This window comes from Myzus persicae, unplaced genomic scaffold, assembly GCF_001856785.1.
Source record: "Myzus persicae strain clone G006 unplaced genomic scaffold, MPER_G0061.0, whole genome shotgun sequence".
Lineage (NCBI taxonomy): Eukaryota > Metazoa > Arthropoda > Insecta > Hemiptera > Aphididae > Myzus > Myzus persicae.
The window spans coordinates 1,130,836-1,149,649 of NW_019100468.1; the positions used below are offsets into that span (position 1 = coordinate 1,130,836).

General features: G+C 27.1%; 1 protein-coding gene across 2 annotated transcripts; it reads right to left on the bottom strand.

Moving 5' to 3' along the window:
- LOC111041552 (heterogeneous nuclear ribonucleoprotein K) lies at window positions 1-17,863 on the bottom strand. Of its 2 annotated transcripts, XM_022326231.1 has the most exons (12): window positions 17,648-17,862; window positions 8,652-8,749; window positions 8,532-8,588; window positions 7,948-7,991; window positions 7,165-7,246; window positions 6,943-7,089; window positions 5,568-5,696; window positions 5,304-5,503; window positions 4,579-4,772; window positions 3,511-3,629; window positions 1,907-2,076; window positions 1-318 (listed from the first exon to the last, which is right to left on the bottom strand). In XM_022326231.1, exons 2-12 carry the CDS (start codon window positions 8,745-8,747, stop codon window positions 270-272), a joined length of 1,287 nt encoding a protein of 428 aa, XP_022181923.1. In that variant the 5' UTR covers window positions 8,748-8,749; window positions 17,648-17,862; the 3' UTR covers window positions 1-269. The 2 variants fall into 2 exon arrangements, with proteins under 2 accessions (XP_022181923.1, XP_022182613.1); XM_022326921.1 differs by lacking the exon at window positions 7,948-7,991 and having other exon boundaries at window positions 17,648-17,863.
- Window positions 17,864-18,814: the final 951 nt, after the last annotated feature.

The following is an 18,814-nucleotide window of genomic DNA, read 5'->3' on the forward strand; positions in this document are numbered from 1 at the left end:
TTAATATAATGTCATATATTTACAAAAAAAAAAAATGTATATAGAAGAACAAATAACCGAAAATACAGGTGAAATAACAATGAGCCACCCTCAGAGTATTTTTCAGTTATCCCTCTTCTCCAGGCAGATAAAAAAACCAAATAAAATTGAATACACGGATCGTTACTAATGGATACTACTTAACTACATTAAATAGTATGAAATGAGTATAATATATGATTGAAAACATAATTGAATAGCAAAACAGAAATTGCATGTTTTTTATTTATTTACATGAAGCCATCGCCACCAGGACCTCCGGGTTTTTGGGCTTGAACGCTAAAACAAAAAATAAATAAAATTAGTTTAACTTCATATTTTGTACATTATAAGCCATAAGAAATGGTTAAAAAAGTTAAAAATTAATAAATTGACAACATCATAAAATATCGATTGTAATTACTTGTACACAAAATGTGCATTGGTATTAAATTAAAAATTATAATGCTATACAAAAAAAAATATGGATTTAAATATAATACAAATCTTAACTCCGTACTTAAGCTATAACAGATTAATATTATTTTTTTTTTAGTAAGATTAATTTTAAATACTTTTGGTACAAAATGTTTTTCAAAATTACAAATAATTTTAAAAACAATAAATAACAACAATCCATGCAAGCATTAACACTTTTATATTTAGATGCTTTTAATTTCAGGGGAAATAATAAAAATCTGCTAAATAAAATGGTTTCAACATTAACAAATGTTATACGATTTTTAAATATTTGTTGATTTTAAGGATCTATACCACGGGGCATCATGTAAAAGTTACTAGAGAGCCAATTTTGAAAACTTTAAAATCTAACAGACCAAAGCAGGCAACATTTTGAATGTAAAACTGGAAAATAAATAAAAAACATTGCAAAAGTGGATATTTTTCAATAGGTAATTTTAACTAAAAGCGCACGTTAATATTTTGTAGAATAAAATGGATATTTACAACTCACAAAATTCTAATTAAAATTAAGCATCTTGCTTTTTGATTACTGTACAAATTCACCATCCACAAACAACATAATTTATAAAGTTAAAATCATTAAGTATTAAGTAATTTGAATATGTAGCAAAGGTAAGATAAAAAAAGGTAATGCAAGCACACCAATTGGCCATCCTTGATCTGTATCATTAAAATAATGCTATACTAGTAATAAGTGCTACACAGTCATGAACAAACACTTAAGAATAATATTTTAATAATACAAATTTAATAAAAAAAATAAAAACATTTTTTTTTTCATTTCAAACTAGTAAATTTATATTATTTCCCATGTTGACCACAAAAAAAAATGTAACTAAGCAAGGTTTTAAAATGCAATTGAAACAGTATCAAAATTATATTACACAGACATAAAATATGGATGAACATTAAAATATATCTAACATAAAATAATTAAAATAAAAAATAGAAATAAATTAAATTTTCAATAAAATGTTGTTTTAAATCATTTTAATGAAATTTTAATAAAAAAAACAAGAGTAGAAGAAAAAATTTAGGTACTTTTAGGTAAAAAATACAAAACAAAATTATAATATTTTTTAAACAAACATATCTTAAGTAAAATATAAAGCATTTAAGTTATAAGATAGTTAATTAAGTAGATAAAAGCAGTTATTGTATAGTTGTTGCATGCTGTTAATCGATACTTTCGTAAGAAGACTAGAGACTTCTTGTTAGGAAAATAATTTTTTTTTAAAACAACAAAATCACTAGTCTTCCATACGATAGTTAACGGTTTTCTTGTAGCTGAGAACCCATAGTTAGCTGCATGGCACTTCATTTTTACATGTTAGTATTTTTATATAATATCCTTTCACCTTAAATAATACACATTAAGATAAAAATGAAAATATAAAATACTAACCATTGTTGTAATAAATATTGTGCCATTTGAATTTGACTGTCTGTGCCATTAATAGTGATTATTCGTTCATCTGAGCCTTCAGTTGGTTCGCCAATAGTGATTCCGGCTCCTGAATCTTGGCGTATACGACGGATTCTAGCGCCGGCTTTGCCGATTATCGCGCCCGCGAGCTTTAAAATAAAATAATATATTTAAATCAAGTTAAATCGACACAACACTATAATTTAAAAAAATAATAATAATAATTCCTAAGGCTTCAATATTTTCCTACATTTATATCAAAATATACAATAGAATTAAACATTTAAATAAATATATTATATTAAAAATGTTTTGGTAGGTAGCTAATTTTTAGAAGTCGTACTGATTAAACAAAATTAAATACATTTTATAATGAGTTAGTGACCAGTTAATGTTTATTTCCCAAGTCATTTAAAGTATTTTTTTATTCCTTATTTTTCAAGAAAAACTTTAAGATATCTTTAAATACATAGTTTTTAGATGTATGACACTTTAATAGACTTTAAAATTAACAATATAGGTAATTAAAAACTGAGTCAATAAATATCTAAAAAATAATTTTGAATTTATCAAGCAGAACAAAAACTTAATCACATATGTCAATAAAGTAATCAGTGATACTGTGAAACGCTTTAAGATGGCATGTTAAATTAGGATAGATTAACAATAACAAATTATTAGCATATCATGTTACGGTAAATTTAGGATACATTAACATTTATGTTAAATTGTTGAAGTTAGGCTACATTCAACACTACCAGTTTAATCATTACATTCTATATTATGTAAATAATTTACGTAAAGTTATTCACATTATTACATTTATCAAAAAAAAAATGATCAATATTTAAGTAATTTATCAATAGGAAGTATAAACAAAATAAAATAGGTAAAAATTGTCAGTTTCCTTCAAAGGTAATTAATTATACTGCAATCTATATTTTATTGTCAAATTGATGTAATAAGTAAAATTATAAATAAAAAAATTGCCATCCAAGAAGCACGTTTTTACTACTATTATTTATTACCCAATAAGGAAATAAAATTTATTCTATGTATTTGAACTAAAATATTTGTAAAAAGAATACACACAGGAGCACACAAGGGATAGCATACCGAAAAACAATGGAAGCAACAGTTTTGATCGCTAAATTGGAACTACTCAAGACAAACGTACCGAAATATCAAATAATAAAATAAAGCAAAATTTAGTTGGAGTTAATTGAAGCACATAGTAAACTAGCTTAAAGGAAACATTTTTATCTCATATTCCATTCAATATACTTTAGCCTTCTCTTCTCAAAGCATTCTTTATTTTGCTTTCTTTTTCCTGAAGTTTTATTTTTTTCTTGTTTTTTACCGCTTACATAGCGCTAACAGCCATGCATTATTTCCCCCTTACTAGAAATGCACCTCTCTTTTCACTACTATTTTATCAATCCCACCAACTCATTACTTTTGAAAATTAAGTGTTTGGTTAATTAAATTATTATCCTTTATGTTTTTCATTTATTGATAATTTTTATGCTTTTCGGTACGCAAGCCTTGTGCATAACTCCGTCAACGGTAAAACTGTCACTTACATCTTTCGGAATTGTGACTTGCGTAGAACCATTAAAAGCTGCAGGTTTTCCGGCCCCAGCACCCATAATAGCTGGAGGAGGCATACTAAAATCACTCATAGGACCATCGTCAAAGCCACCTTTTTAATAAAAAAAATAAGAATTATATTACACAAGAAAACCTAATTTAAAAATAAAAGTTGTAGCATTATAAAAGTTTTGAGATTAAGATATTCTTAAAATAACTAAATTGTACTTCATTTTTAAGACAAAACATAAAATAGCATTAAGATCATTATGGATTGATATGTAGTTACAAATGGTTTATAAATTTGGATTTGTATTAGTTTAACTATTAAAACATTAAATTAATAGAAAATATTAACATTGATGAGTCCCAATTAACTAAAAAAATTTTCTTATTGATTGGTAAAAATGATTTATTATTAAATATACATAAAATATAGGTATATATATATATATATATATATACCTATGAAGTTTCATAATAAAAATATGAAAATAAATGTTATAAGACAGAAGTGCATTAATATATCATATACAATTATAATAGTTTTAATAGATACCTAATAAATTAAGATTAATACATAAAGTCAACTTCTAAATGTTATTTATAGTATTATATATTATTAAAAAATATGGGAGCATTACCACTAGTCAAAAGAAAAGTAAAAATATAATAATCAATGTTAGTGATTATTAAAAATTATAATTTTTATTACAATATTGTTACTAAACATTTCTATATCATTTTAATTAGATTAAATTTACGGTGTTGAAAATATAAAATAAATATGTTTAAATCTCCCATAATCAAAATTATCTAGGGTGTATTATTCAATAAATTTAATAAGGAATTCATTGGATTGTATTAATTTAACATTCCTTATCACATCACATGATTTGATTAAAGAAAGAGCAGATGTATGTTTCTTGTTGCATTCCCCAAATACTAAAATTAAATTAAGATTTGTGTGAAATATCTAAATAATGAAAAAAACTAGCGAAAATGATAAATTAAGCAAATACTTTTTGTGTTAGCTGCCAAAATAAAATAATACAACTTACCACCATAACCTCCTCCGCCACCACCGCCAAAGTTTCCAGATCCAACGTTATTTCCATAACCACCTGGACCTCCACCATAGCCTCCAGCATTGCCTCCATAATTTCCGCCACCAGTATTATTGAATCCTCCACCGCCACCGCCGCCAAAACCGCCACCACCCCCACGACCACCGCCGCCGCCTCTGGAGTAAGCCCTTAAAATGATAGAAAATAAGAATTAATACATAAATATAACAACATGAAAATTGTCATCAATAAATTAAGAACAACTATTAATAGTAAGACACGAAAACAATAACTTATTGAAACTTCGGTTTTATAGAAATAATACGATATTCAAAACTGTCAAAGAAACAACTTAAACAACTGAACATTTAATAATTACACTTTACAACAGGAGTAACAACAGGCCAACCTTTGGACCACAGATTTTAATAGAAAAATTTGTTAAGTAAGAAATGTTTATTTATATTTTATATTGATTCTATGCTTGTAGAATATTCCAAATTGTCTTTACAAAGAGAAGCCTGTATTATTAGTAGCAATGTCAACGCTACAATCATAATATTTTATATCTAATTATTTATGAGGACTGTAGAATAATGATGCATTTTTGAAATTAATCGCAAAATCGGTTGGGTTGGCCACAACTGCTTAACCTGATATATAATTTACACATAGAAGATAATATAAAATATTTTTCTGAAATTATATGTAATACTTACATTCCCCGATTATTCATGGGTCCACCACCACCACCTCCTTGGAATCTTCCTGGTCCTCCAGGTGGTCCACGTTGATTCATATTACCACCTCTCATTCCACCACCACCACCAGCTGGATTACCATAACCACCATATTCATCAGAATAGTATTCATCAAAATTATTGGGATCATATGGATCTTCTGCCCCTTTAACAGGTGCCTAAAGAATAAAATCAACAATGAAACTTTGTACATTAAAAAATTAATAAACTTAAAAAACTTACAGTTTTTAATAAATCCAGGACTTCCCGAACACAATCTGAGCAAGTATTAGGCTTCCCAGTTATTTGTACCACTCTATCAGTACTCATAGGACAACAACTAGTGTAAATTTTAATCCGTGATCCAGTTTTCTAAAATCAATAAAAAAACTATTTTAAATTGATAATAAAGGTATTACTTCTTCGTGTAAGTTATTACATAATGTAAAATAAACAAAATTTATAAAATTTGAACTCTTCATTAAATGTATGCATTTAAAAATTGGCAAAAGAGTAACTGTTAATTATAAATTAATACTTAGCATACAGTTCAGCTCATAATAATATATAGAATGACAAAAATAAGCACAGACTATTTAGTCAAACCAACAAGGTATTAAACATAGAACTTTTAATTAGTATATATTTCAAATAATGCATTAACATTTAAAAGTAAAACTTATTTATACACACACATTAATTATTTTTATCAATTAATTAATTCCTATGTCTAGATATTTTACTATTTTAGAAAAGAATGGTACATTTAACAGTATTACATTATAGGTCTACCTTATACTATTAGACAAGAACTGTGTGCAAACAACAGCATGGAAGCTGCATAACATCTTGCAGTGATGTAATCTTTACGAAAAAACAATAATCTATACTATATATACAATCTTACCCGGCTACCCCTGTACGAGTAATCAAAAAGCGCCCACTATGCTGTTCAGCTTTCCATACACTCATTGCCTGTCTAGTAGTATAAGGTCTATGATTATACATAACTACATAAGTAATACTCTTACAGTAACTCCTCGGTATCTGCAGTTGAGTTAGAAACACCCATATATTAATAGCATGTACATTTTATCATTATTATACAACAGCCATAATTTCATTGAAGACATCAACTGCATGGTTTTTATTTATTTTTTTTATTTTTTTATTAGCTGCTGGTATAAAACCATTTTAGCTCTCTAACTGCATGGTTCTTAGCCGGTTTTTACTTTAGGGGAGGGTGCAAGTCTTTCAATCCTTCCTCATATGTATATATGTACAAATAATTAATAAATAATAAATATTATACTATTATATTTTTTAAATTAAAAAAATAAAACCTAACTGCCTCTTTACATTGCTCAAGGTTTGCTTTCCATGGTATTTTTATCATTTCTTGGAAAGTAACCTTGGCGGATAATGAGAGATAACTGTATTACAAAAAATATTTTGTATTGTATGATACACTAAATTGATTTCCAACAATGTACAATTTTACTCATAACTAATATAAATTAAAACCTTAAAAATGTATAATTTGCTATATTCTTTTCTTAATTATGTATTCTATTTAGTTTTTATAACTCTTAATTAATAATGTACTAAACTAACTAACCTCTCTTAGCTCTTTCACTTTTAATCCTCCTTTTCCAATTATACATCCAGCTTGACTTTGGTGTACCAACATTCTGACATCAACATCAGTCTCTCCTTGATTATCGTTATTACCTTGGCCACCACCAGCTCCGCCACGTTTAAATCTCTAATAATTAACAAAAAATATTTAAATTAATATAAAATTGATACATATATTTTTCATTTATATTTGAATACTTACTGAACCACCATCTTCTAAATTACCCATAACTTCACCCAAAACTTTCAAAGCATTGTCATTACTTGATATAATAGTCAGTATTCTACCAAAAAAATAAAATAAATGATTATTTGAATTCACATAAATATGTATTAGGCCGACAAAAAAAGAAAGCATGTTACTAAGAATGGACCAATTTATAGAAACTATCACTAAAATCAATCAAAGGGCAAATTATTATGTTAATAATATTTTACAGTTAAATTATATTGATGAATCAATGGGTTAAACAGTAAGAAAGCACAGTTAATATTTATGCAGATATAAAATTGGTCTACTCTTAGTATATTTCCCCATAAAACTCACAAACAGAAAAAGAAATTTATCAGTTTAAATTAACTGATTTATAGGACAAACGGAAAGTGATTTAGCAAACAGTTCTGTAATATTTAATTTATATAAATTATTTTAATAGTTTTCGGATATAATGGATTTAGTCTTAAAAGTTATTTTCAGTGTAAAATCCCAGTGTAAGAGGCAATTTTTAAACTTTTCAAACTATTTTTAAATTAACCATTAAGAGTGAAATTTGAAAAAAAAACTGCAAGCCCTGAAAGCCGTATGAGAAATCCAACCTACTTTCTTTCAATAAAATTTCTCAATTTTAGAGGCTTTCAGTCTATTAAATAATTTATCAACAACAAAATGATTATAAATACACATCTGAATCTACTAAAGAAAAAAAGTTATGCATAAAAGAAAATTTTAAGTATATATATGAGAGATTGATGATGGATGATTTACCGTTCAGGACCCGGGCAATCTGGGACAGTGACTGTGGCATTGTACTGTTAGATGGACAGCATCAGGTAGTATCCGTTATTGTTCGCAGGTTGTATTCGTCGATGATTGAGGTTCAGGGCATATGCGTGGTATATGCAGAGGGGCCCAGGGTACCACGGGACATGTGAAATAAATCACATCGAGGGGCATGGGCATATGGGCATAAAACACATAACAAATTTCCAAGATCAGTCCTGTTTTGGTTAAGTTACAAAGCAACTATACATGATTATTATTTGAACTTTATAATTCCTGTATCCTTTTTTTAAAACTTGTTCCGAGAGGAAAAATATCAAATAGGCCTACTTACCTTCATAAATATTTCTATTCATTTTAATTTTATTAGATCCAATAATTGGGAATATTGACAAGTATAAAGTCTAACAATATTCCTTCATGGTCAACTTAGAGCCTCGACCAAACAAGAATAAATTATAAAGGGATTACATGTACATAACAATAATCAATAGTAGGCCTATTTTGGTTGGTTTGAATTTTTAGTTTATTTAACAAACATAATTTTCAAATTTTAAACAAAAACTCACGTCTGTACGCAGTCTGGAAATGTTGAATCCACCCTTACCAATAATCGAACCAGCAACCTAAAATAAATAATTATTAAAATATAACTAAAGCAGATCGAGTATTCAAATTTATAAAAGTACCTTGCTTGGAATAAGAACTCTTAATTCTATATCATCAGGACCCATTTTAGGACGTTTGAATGGGGCATTTGAATGGCCGTCATTGAATCTCTTCATGTCTAAAATTTAAAAATTTAAAAATATATTTTCTATCAGACTATTTATTTTCTTGATAATTTCAAGTGTTTTTAAAAATTATTTTTCAATAAGTCAACGAATTTTATTTTTCGGTAGTTAATAGTTATGACCCCGCCACAGAGCCATATATAATTTATCACCCTGTCCTACTAGGTGAGATTGCGTCGGCGGTGTCTTTGAAATGTTGATATTCACGTTCAATAATTTTCTGTAAGTATTAGGTATATCGCGATGTTGTACATGTAGGTTAGTTTAGTTCTAGTATATGATATATTTATTGAAAAATGGTGAATAAATGATGTGGAGTAGTTTAGAGTAGTATAAAAAACAAGTACCTATTTTTATTTATTTTTAAATACAGATAGAAAATAGATATTTCAAGCAGTAAGTGAATTATAATAATAATTTAATATAATATATATATATTACATTATATAATTGAGTATATATTGACATGTTGTAAAATTTAAAAGTTTAAATGCAACGCTTTACATAATTCGTAACAAATAATTAACTAATTGTTTGTAATTCGATTTTTATACTTATATAGTACAAGATGTGTATAACGATAAATATAGATTCAATATCATCATTAGTTATTATTTCTACCGTTATTATAATCAAATATTATAATTCTAACTCAATATTTAATATTAAAAAAACGAATAAACGGATAACAATCTGTATTTTCGTTATTATGTGTAGATCACAATGTTAAATTTGTTATTTTTATTTATAGTGCCATACGTCATGTTAACAATACAACTATCAATATGACAATATGTAATATTAGTAACTAAAAACAGACAATTATCGTAGAGCTAATGACTAAGTTGTCAAAACGAAATAAAGATGAATTTAAAAATAAAACCCTATATTTATAGAGAAAATAATTGTTAAAATAAAATCACACTCGAACACACTGAATAGTTTAATATTTCTTTTTCCTAATATTTAAATACTAAGGCGAAGCCAAAATCTAGGTTAGGAAGGAAGTTTTTTTAAGTTCTATATTCTATCGATGTATTACGGTTCTTACTTCAATAACGTTTTTATACACAAAAATATTTTTTTTTTTTTTAATATCTTTAATAACGATGTTATATAATAAACAGTGAAATGTACAATTATTAATAATATATTTATTTTAAAATTATGTTATTGTTGGGAAATAATAAAAATATTATAAGTCAATTTGAATGAAGATCATCTACATACCGAGCATGTTTTAAACATTATTTTTTAATTATTAAGTGGTAAGATAACAAAAAAACAAGCAAAATGATTGTTGTGAAAACTTCTATTAATTAAAACGTAGGTACGAGTCAAGTCGATTATCGGCAACAATAAATTCAAGGAAATAAAAAAAAAATAGTTACTGAACATTTTGTATAAACAAAAATCAACAAAGTACAACTATGAGTTATAACAAAAACTCACGATAACTCACGATTAAAGAACAATTTACACATTATATGAAAAGTGCGTTTCGGAGATTATATTTTAAAAATACAATTTCAAATATAACAGATTAATAACAGCAAATCCTTCGAATGTATTCTTTCCGAAAACTTTTCTATTTATTTTTAGAAAAATGAATATATATATATATATTAATATAAATCATCAAATTTTAATTTAACCATACAAAATACTTAAATATTAAAAAAAAAATTAAAACCAAGCAATTGTCAAGTGTACTTATATCAAGGATCTCATTTTACATAATAATTTTAGCAAGGTTTGCGCATTACATAATACACGTTGAGAATTGGTGGGGAGCGATTTGATCGAGGGTAGTTTCATTCACCTTGAGTTCACTGGCATGCATGATACGGCAGACAGCAGACTGGCGCCAACAACCAACCCCTTTTACCCTGCAAGGGGACACTTCCTCTATTCCTATTGATCCAGTAAAAACCAATGTCATGCTATTGCCCCCCAAGTGTATACACTATACTAGACAATATATTGATTTAAAAATGACGAAAGTCCATCAACGTAATTAAATTTACAATATTTCTTAAACAAAAAAAGATAATATAACTATTTTCTTTATAAAAATTAGTATTACAATTATAACGTTTGTTTTTATAGAAATATATTTTCACATGTTCTACAATTTTTCATTGCAACAATCTACAGAAATCAAAGAATAATAACTTTAATAAGTAAAAATATAATTCTGATATGTATGTGTTATTCATTTGTTTTTTGGAATACTTATGAATTTTAATTTTAATTATTAAATGTTTGAATTGAAAGCTTTGAAAACACAAAGAAACCATTAAACTATAAACAAATATATTTCGTGATAAGTTACGCATATACCTATACCGGTTTGTAGTTTAATAATTACAAAAATAACGATATTAAAAAGAAATTATTGTAATTCGATGAAAAATAATAACATACAGTTGTAATATAATAAATAAGCTATTCATTCAAATATTATACAAAACGCGTCAACTAATTTTATTTTTTCATATTTATAACCAGAAGAACCCATAGTTCACAAGTGAAATATATATATATATATATATTATCGATAAAAATAAATCTTTATTTTGTATTTGCTAAACGTACAATAGAATCTTTTTTAACCTCATAAAATTAATACTTATAACATTATTTCATTGATCGGAATATTTAAAAATTACTTTTTAAAAATGTATTATTTTTAAAAAATACGAAGAAAAAGTATTGAACATAAAACTAATGTTATAAAGTTTTCAAAAACTTACCCATATTATATTTTAACTTAAAAATATATTCATAAGGGATGAAGTAGACTGTTCGACTGCTTTACTCAGACTGATAGAAAAGGGATACTAAGGGCACCTGGTAGACACTAGCCAGTGCTGTTTACAAAACAGTAACCATGGAAACTTTAAGTTCAGAAATTGACCACTAACGGTCAATTTTGAGTTGACTAATTTATTGAAAAGTAAAAAAAAAAATGGAATGCTACAGTTTATTATTATTTTTTTAATATTTATCATATATACGTATTATATGAACCTATATAATAATAGTCTAAATACTTAACAAACATGCATGCCAAACAAAGGTATTTTAATAATATTATATTTAACTAAAAAATATACTTATGCAAAAGTATAAACGTATTACATACATGTATTGTTAAATTAAAATAAATATAAGCACTTATCCATCTACATAGTATTGTTTTTAGTTATTGCTATGAAGTTTTAGAGATTACTATAACATGTTATAAATTATTACAATATAATATATTTCACAAATGCATTTTTTTCACTACCCATCTACCATGCATTTCATTATTTGACAATTTTCTAAATAATTTAAAGTTACACATATTCAGTTTTCATTATTGAATGAAGCCTATCGGAATAATATATTATTTGTATACTACACTGAATATTTTGAATAGTAAAACTAGTTGATTTGACCGAGTATCATTATCAATATTTCTTAGCACAAGTCCCGTGATTAAACACGGATATTAAAATTGTTGTATACTTTAAAAATAGTGGGTATTGGGCAAGAATATTATACATATGTATAGATACAAGGTGATAATTTTAAATGGTTGTCTATGATTGTATCAACAAGTTTTAACGTTTTTAAATTTTTGACTAATTTACTGAACAACACTTTTTAACATGTTATATTTTATAAAAATTGCTTATTGTAGGTAATCAATATTTAAGTTTTTTTTTTAAATTTTTTCAACGATAGCATACATTTTGAAGTAGATTAATATTTTTAGGCCTAAAAATTGAATTTAGAACAGTAGTTAATCAATTATAACTTATACGTATTTCAAGTTAAATGAGCAGAGTGGAGTTGCACAGGAAAACCCCGCAAAATGTAGGTCCACCACATCATTCATTTTATCTTCTAACTTCTACTTATAAATTATAATTACTTATTAGTTATTAGAAATTCGATTTTATATAGTAATTTTCCAGAAAATTATTTTGATTTGGAATATTAAATTAATTAGTTTATACGAGGTACCTAATTATTTTTAAGGTTAATATTAATGATTTACAAGCAATTAAGTTTATTGAAATTAGGAATTTATCCTAAATATAGATTTGTTATATTTCAAATAAGGAAAAATAAAATTTCAATCGACGTAAATATTTATGATTGTTTACCTTTAAAACGATTACATTGTATAAACTAATTAATATATATCCTCGTATATATCTTTAAGCAGTAAATTGGATAAATTAAATTACAGTATTACAATGTAAGACGTTAGTGTAGCAGAGAATAAACAATTGAAATAATTGTTAGAAATGACTGACGTAATCTACAAATAATTCTTACAACACATGTTGTACTTACTAGTATCATAATTTTAAGAAAAAACGATATTTTCTACGAAGATGTTTTGCTTAAATTTAATTACGATTCCGTGAAAATGCCGACATCACTGTCAAAATAGAAGAAAACTGTTTCACATCGCTTATAATTTTATAGCAAATTTTTGGATTATCGTTTTTGTTTTTAACGTAGCAATATTATTCACTTTAGGTATCGAGAAAAAACGAATGAAAGACTATGTTAAGCTTTCTTTTCTTCATTCAATATTAATACTAATTATACAATATATACCTAAGCCTAACTACACTGTGGAGCATTTACAGGTTACTTATAAAAACTATAATATAAATTTTGATATATTAATTAAAAGTTAGAAGTAATAAAACTGTACATTCGTACAGATGCCTAATCGGAAAAGTTAATTGTATCTGAAGATCTTATACTAACAAAATATAATACATATTATATAGATATATAAATATTGTTAAACAATATATAGGGTAGGTATAGATTGTTTTTATACGATTTGATAAGAACTATCAAATTTTCATGCTCAAAAGAACTACATGAGACTTCTAATATTCATGTCAGTTATATTCTACCTATTTAATTAAGCTATAGTAATAACTGTAATACAATTGATATCTACAATTTTGCAATTTCGTTTTTTTAATTATTTTGATTCTATATATTTAACACACTATAAATTGTAATAGTAAATCTGGACAATAGAAATATCTAGCTCATTTAGCAATTTTTATTTTAAGGATTTATTACTCTTATTTATAAAAAATATATGTGTTACACAATGAAAACACCTAATAAGCATGAAGCCTCATAAGATTCATGATTAGGGCAGGATTTGTATAGGTTTCTCATTTAAGCTGACTTAACTTTCAGGTGTATAAGCTATAATTGAAAAATAAAGCTTAAAAATAGAAATATAGTATGTTATTTTATAATTTACAAACAATACTAAAAATTATAGTAAAATACTAAAAAAGAAAATATAGTATAGTTACTACAATATTATAATATGATGTACTCATTGTGCCAATAAATGCAAACCATAGGGTATTATTATTTGCTACCCATATGATATTAATAAAAGAAAAGGGGCAAAGTAGTGTCATCCATTATGAAAATAAGCTCTTTGTTTGATTGCATGTTCGCATGTCAACTATGAGAATGAAGTAGTACCAGTTTGTTTGTTAACAGTTGCTATGGGAAACACCCATAATATTAAACAGTTTTTATAACCACAGGCCACAGCGTTAATAAAATATTAACAAAATAATAATTATTATAAAAACCAATATTTATTCAAAGTTCAAACATAACCAGTAGGTAATAATAATATTCCAACCCAAAATATTTTTTTTCAAATTCTTTACTAATATATGATGAATTTATACAATATATTTATGTAAAAAAAATAGACTGTAAAAGCTAGTTGTAACTTCCATGCATTTAAAAAGAGATTTCTCCGTGAGTAACTGAATACTGAGTTGTAACACTTTTGATGATTAGTCTCAATTTTGAATAATATGGCAGACAAATTAACAAATACATTTTTACTTTTTAACCTGAAAAAATTATAACACCATTTGATTGCTCACAAATAAGTGTATATTTACAACTTGTAATCTCAATTACAGGTCATTTAAAATAGTTAGTAAAAAACACAGTAGAGCTGACTTATCTTAAGAGGTTAACATATGTGTACATCAATTTACATTAATGGTAATAGTACCTAACTTTGTAAGGCAAAATTAGTATTTGGTCATCAAAGTATGAAATAATTTGCATGAAGAGCTTTCCAAAACATTATTAGTGGGTTAGGCGAGTTTATGTTAAGCGAGTGGCTTCTTATAAGTTGGGTATAAAATAAAAACATTTTTAATTTAATGAATAAAAAATGTAAAAACCCAGAATACGAACTTAATGGTGATTAGTTTATAATTGTTTTCATTTATCTGCTTGATTATTAAATGTATTAAACTCAGTTATCATCAAAAATACTTTGCCTGACACCAGTCATATTCATAACCAAAAATCTAGAAGAATACATCGTGGTTAATTCTTTTTTCAATTTTATTCTTAGTTTAAGTTAATTTTAGGTCATGCTTTTTTAAAAAATAAATATGACTTTTTCAAACAATTGTATGATTTGTGATTAATAGTGCTTTAAAATCCGGGCAATATTGTTTAAAAAAACTCCAATTATGATATCAGCAAATTAGATTTAAAAAAAATGTATTCGACTTGACTTAGTTAAAACATTAATTAAAACATAAATAAGTAATCTTAAGAAGAAATTTCTAATACAATTATTTATTATCTAAATTAAATGTATTATGATATATATTCATAATCATCATTATTTTAGAAATTCAAAAATATAATTACACAATAATTCATAACATAATATACTATAACAAACTAGATAAGACTCTGGTAATTTTTTTTAATTACATTCACATAATGTATTGTTAGTTGTTAAGACGTAATGTATAACTATTGATTGAACGTCAGAGTCCCAAACAAAGTTTATTTTATTTTGCAAAGAAATACAAAATTAAATATTATGATTCCAAAGAGTAAATTTTAGCTTTAAGTATATTCAAATACAGTTAATTTTATATTAGCCAAGTCAAGAAACATTTATTTTTGGATTGTTCATTTAAAAAGTTTCATTAAGTCTCTATAGCAATTGAGGAAATTGTAAATGCTAATTATGTTAATAATGTGACATGCGCTATGTTCAACGATTATATGCTGAGCGTTAACTGGTACAATATAACTACATATTTTCTACCATCAACACATTTGATAATATCAATACATTTTATACCTACATACCTAAACACATTAACCAATTAAAAAATGTACATTTTTATTTGAATGCTATTCATACCTATAAACTAAAACTGTGGGTATTCATGACAATAATGAAGTTTGGTGATATTATTTATAAATTGAAAATAAACTAAAGGTTATTTTGAGAGGAATTGTTTATGTGTTTACAGTAGTACAATCTTTTACCTACAGTACAGTTAGCAGGTACCCAGTGGTCAAAAGTAAAATTGAGTTACTATCTTAATGCTACTCTAAGCAAATTTGAATAAAATCATATACAATTTAATCATATATCTTATTTATTTCTAGGTTGTTGACACAACACAAGTTATCATCTGTCATTTTGATTACATATTTACAATAGGTTTTATCTTTAACACTTTATACATTTTCAATGTATCTAATATATCACTTTCACGACTAATATCAACAATTTAATGAATATAATTCAATAAACTCTACGATTAGACAGGTACTCACAAGTTGTATTTTATAAATTGTGTTTAACTTTCTAAAAATGTCCAACAAAAAATAATTTATGTCAGCTTACGAAAAAAGACAAAAAAAAATACAATCAAATACAACATTACACATTAACTAGTTGAATAACAACAGTTATAAATAAAATGCTACATCTCAATATTAAAAGGACATAATTATCCAAGGTTGCTTAAATTAGTTCATCTAATGATGATTCACTAAAATTTTGGGTTACTAGATCATAACTATAAGACCATAAGCTCACTTGATTTATCATATTTTAAATGATTACTTATTACTTAATTAACCTAGCACAAAGTCAAAACCTATATTATTTTCAAGAAGTTTAATAAATTATAAAATGATGGATAAAATATTCATGATATATTAGTTATTTGTACAAATAACAGTAGGACATAATAACCTCAAAATTATTCATAAAACAATTCTATAACTTTAGAGTATAAATTACATAGATAGCTTACTTTGGAGTTTGGACGTAGCGATTTATTAATTAATAATTATTGAGGCGTTCCTGGGCTGCGACCAAACCTTATACTTATGAACCAAAAAACTTTAGCAGCGTTCTGACCTAATGACCAGCCGGCAAACCCTTATACAATATTCATAGAAAAAGTCCAGGCACCCAGCTACGGCAGTCGGACAGTCGGTGTTGTCGTACCCGACACCATGGTAACACACCAACTGGACTGACCACACGAAAATTAATGGTTAGCCCCGTCATAGTAATTTACCTGGGGAATGGGAGAAGGCGCGAGCAGGTACTAAGACCGGCAAAATGTTTGGGAGAACGGCGGCGGGTGTTGGGCGCTCAAGGGAGGGTGTACCCAGCGCACGACAACTGCAACGGGTCATTAGTCATTACGCGTACACACAGGTGAGGGCAACAGAAAAAATACCTAACAATCAGGCGTTACGCCTATCCGCGTGCGGTCACGTACATGCCACCGCCGGACCGTTACTAAGTATTAGGTGCACAGCGACGGCGGGAAACAAAATGCCTGTTACGATCGCGAAAGCTTTCACCCTCGCCCGCGGCTGGTCAGATATGGCGTTTCCTACATTCTAAACCAGTCATCTAGTCGGCGACAGCTAAAACGCGGGAGGCCGAACGGCGGTTTGCCGATCGACCGGCCGGGCCGGGACGCGGTCACAGATTTCGTGTTTGTCGAAAAATCTGTGTGGTTAAAACGTGTTACCTGATGATTCGGAAGTACTGTCTTGTAAGCTTCTAAACTGCAGCTTTGAAACGTCAACGTCGGCGAAAGTGCTCCTCCAGTCCTTTTAGATACTATAGACAACAATATCGCGGGAGTAAATATTAATGCGCCGGACAAACGTATAAGCGTACAACAAATTGTTACGACTTCAAAATGGCTGAACCGCAACCGCGTCCTTGTCCGCCGGTCACAGTCCTAGCGTCGGTGGTGCAGTAGAGGGGTGCATTTCCAAGGAGTACTATAAACTCGTAAACACACTCGTCCTCGGTGGCGGGATTTTAAAGATTTGAAATGCCGAGAGAATAAGAAAATTAATTTAATTCATGCGGCGAATGGCGAAAGCGCGTGCTATCACCAGTGATGGGTAGTAACTAACAATATTTAATTACGTAACACGAATTACAGATTACTGGGGGGCCGCTTAACGAAATTAATTTTGCAGTAACGCTGTAGTCATTTCGTTATCCATTGTATTTTACTTAAATTAACTCAAATTTAATAACGTGTAATAATTGTCCACGTTATTAAAATAAGTTATGAACGTAGAATGTACGACAAAAATATGGCGGGCTAATTCGAGAACAATTAAAAATCAATTACATTCATTTCAGATTCCGAAAGTTTAAAATAATAATCAACAATAGTATTAAAATCCCAAGAATTAATACGCTTATTAATATTGTTCATGTAGGTGTAACATATATAGTCATTAGAATTTAACAATGTACTTACATCAACATTCATCAATGTTATACCTACAATACTACTATAAAATTATTTATATGCATTTTTATATAACAGTATAAGTCTACAAATTATAATACATTATACCATTATACTTATTAGTTAGGTACTATGGATACTACTTACTACTAAATGTCTAAATATTATGGTAATCAACAGATTTAGTAATGCATTTTTCAAAATACCAGTAACATTATATTGGACGCCATTCTTTTTTAATAAAAAAATAATATAGCATGATACATTTAAAGTAACACCATTGATTACAAATCAATGGTAACACTAATGTAATTTAAATAAAAATATTTAATCTAACGAGTAGGTAACGTAATTTCAATACTATTCAAAAGTAATTCATACAATACTGAATATCAGGTCGCTATTCTCGTTGATGAGATTACG

Excerpts from the sequence above, each read along its gene's own strand:
- LOC111041552 (XM_022326231.1), bottom strand. The coding sequence starts at position 8,747 with ATGAAGAGATTCAATGACGGCCATTCAAATGCCCCATTCAAACGTCCT. Across the intron at positions 7,992-8,531 it reads TTTCCAGACTGCGTACAGAC|TACAATGCCACAGTCACTGT; the intron begins GTGAGTTTTTGT and ends TCCATCTAACAG. Across the intron at positions 319-1,906 it reads CAATATTTATTACAACAATG|CGTTCAAGCCCAAAAACCCG; the intron begins GTTAGTATTTTA and ends TTTTTGTTTTAG.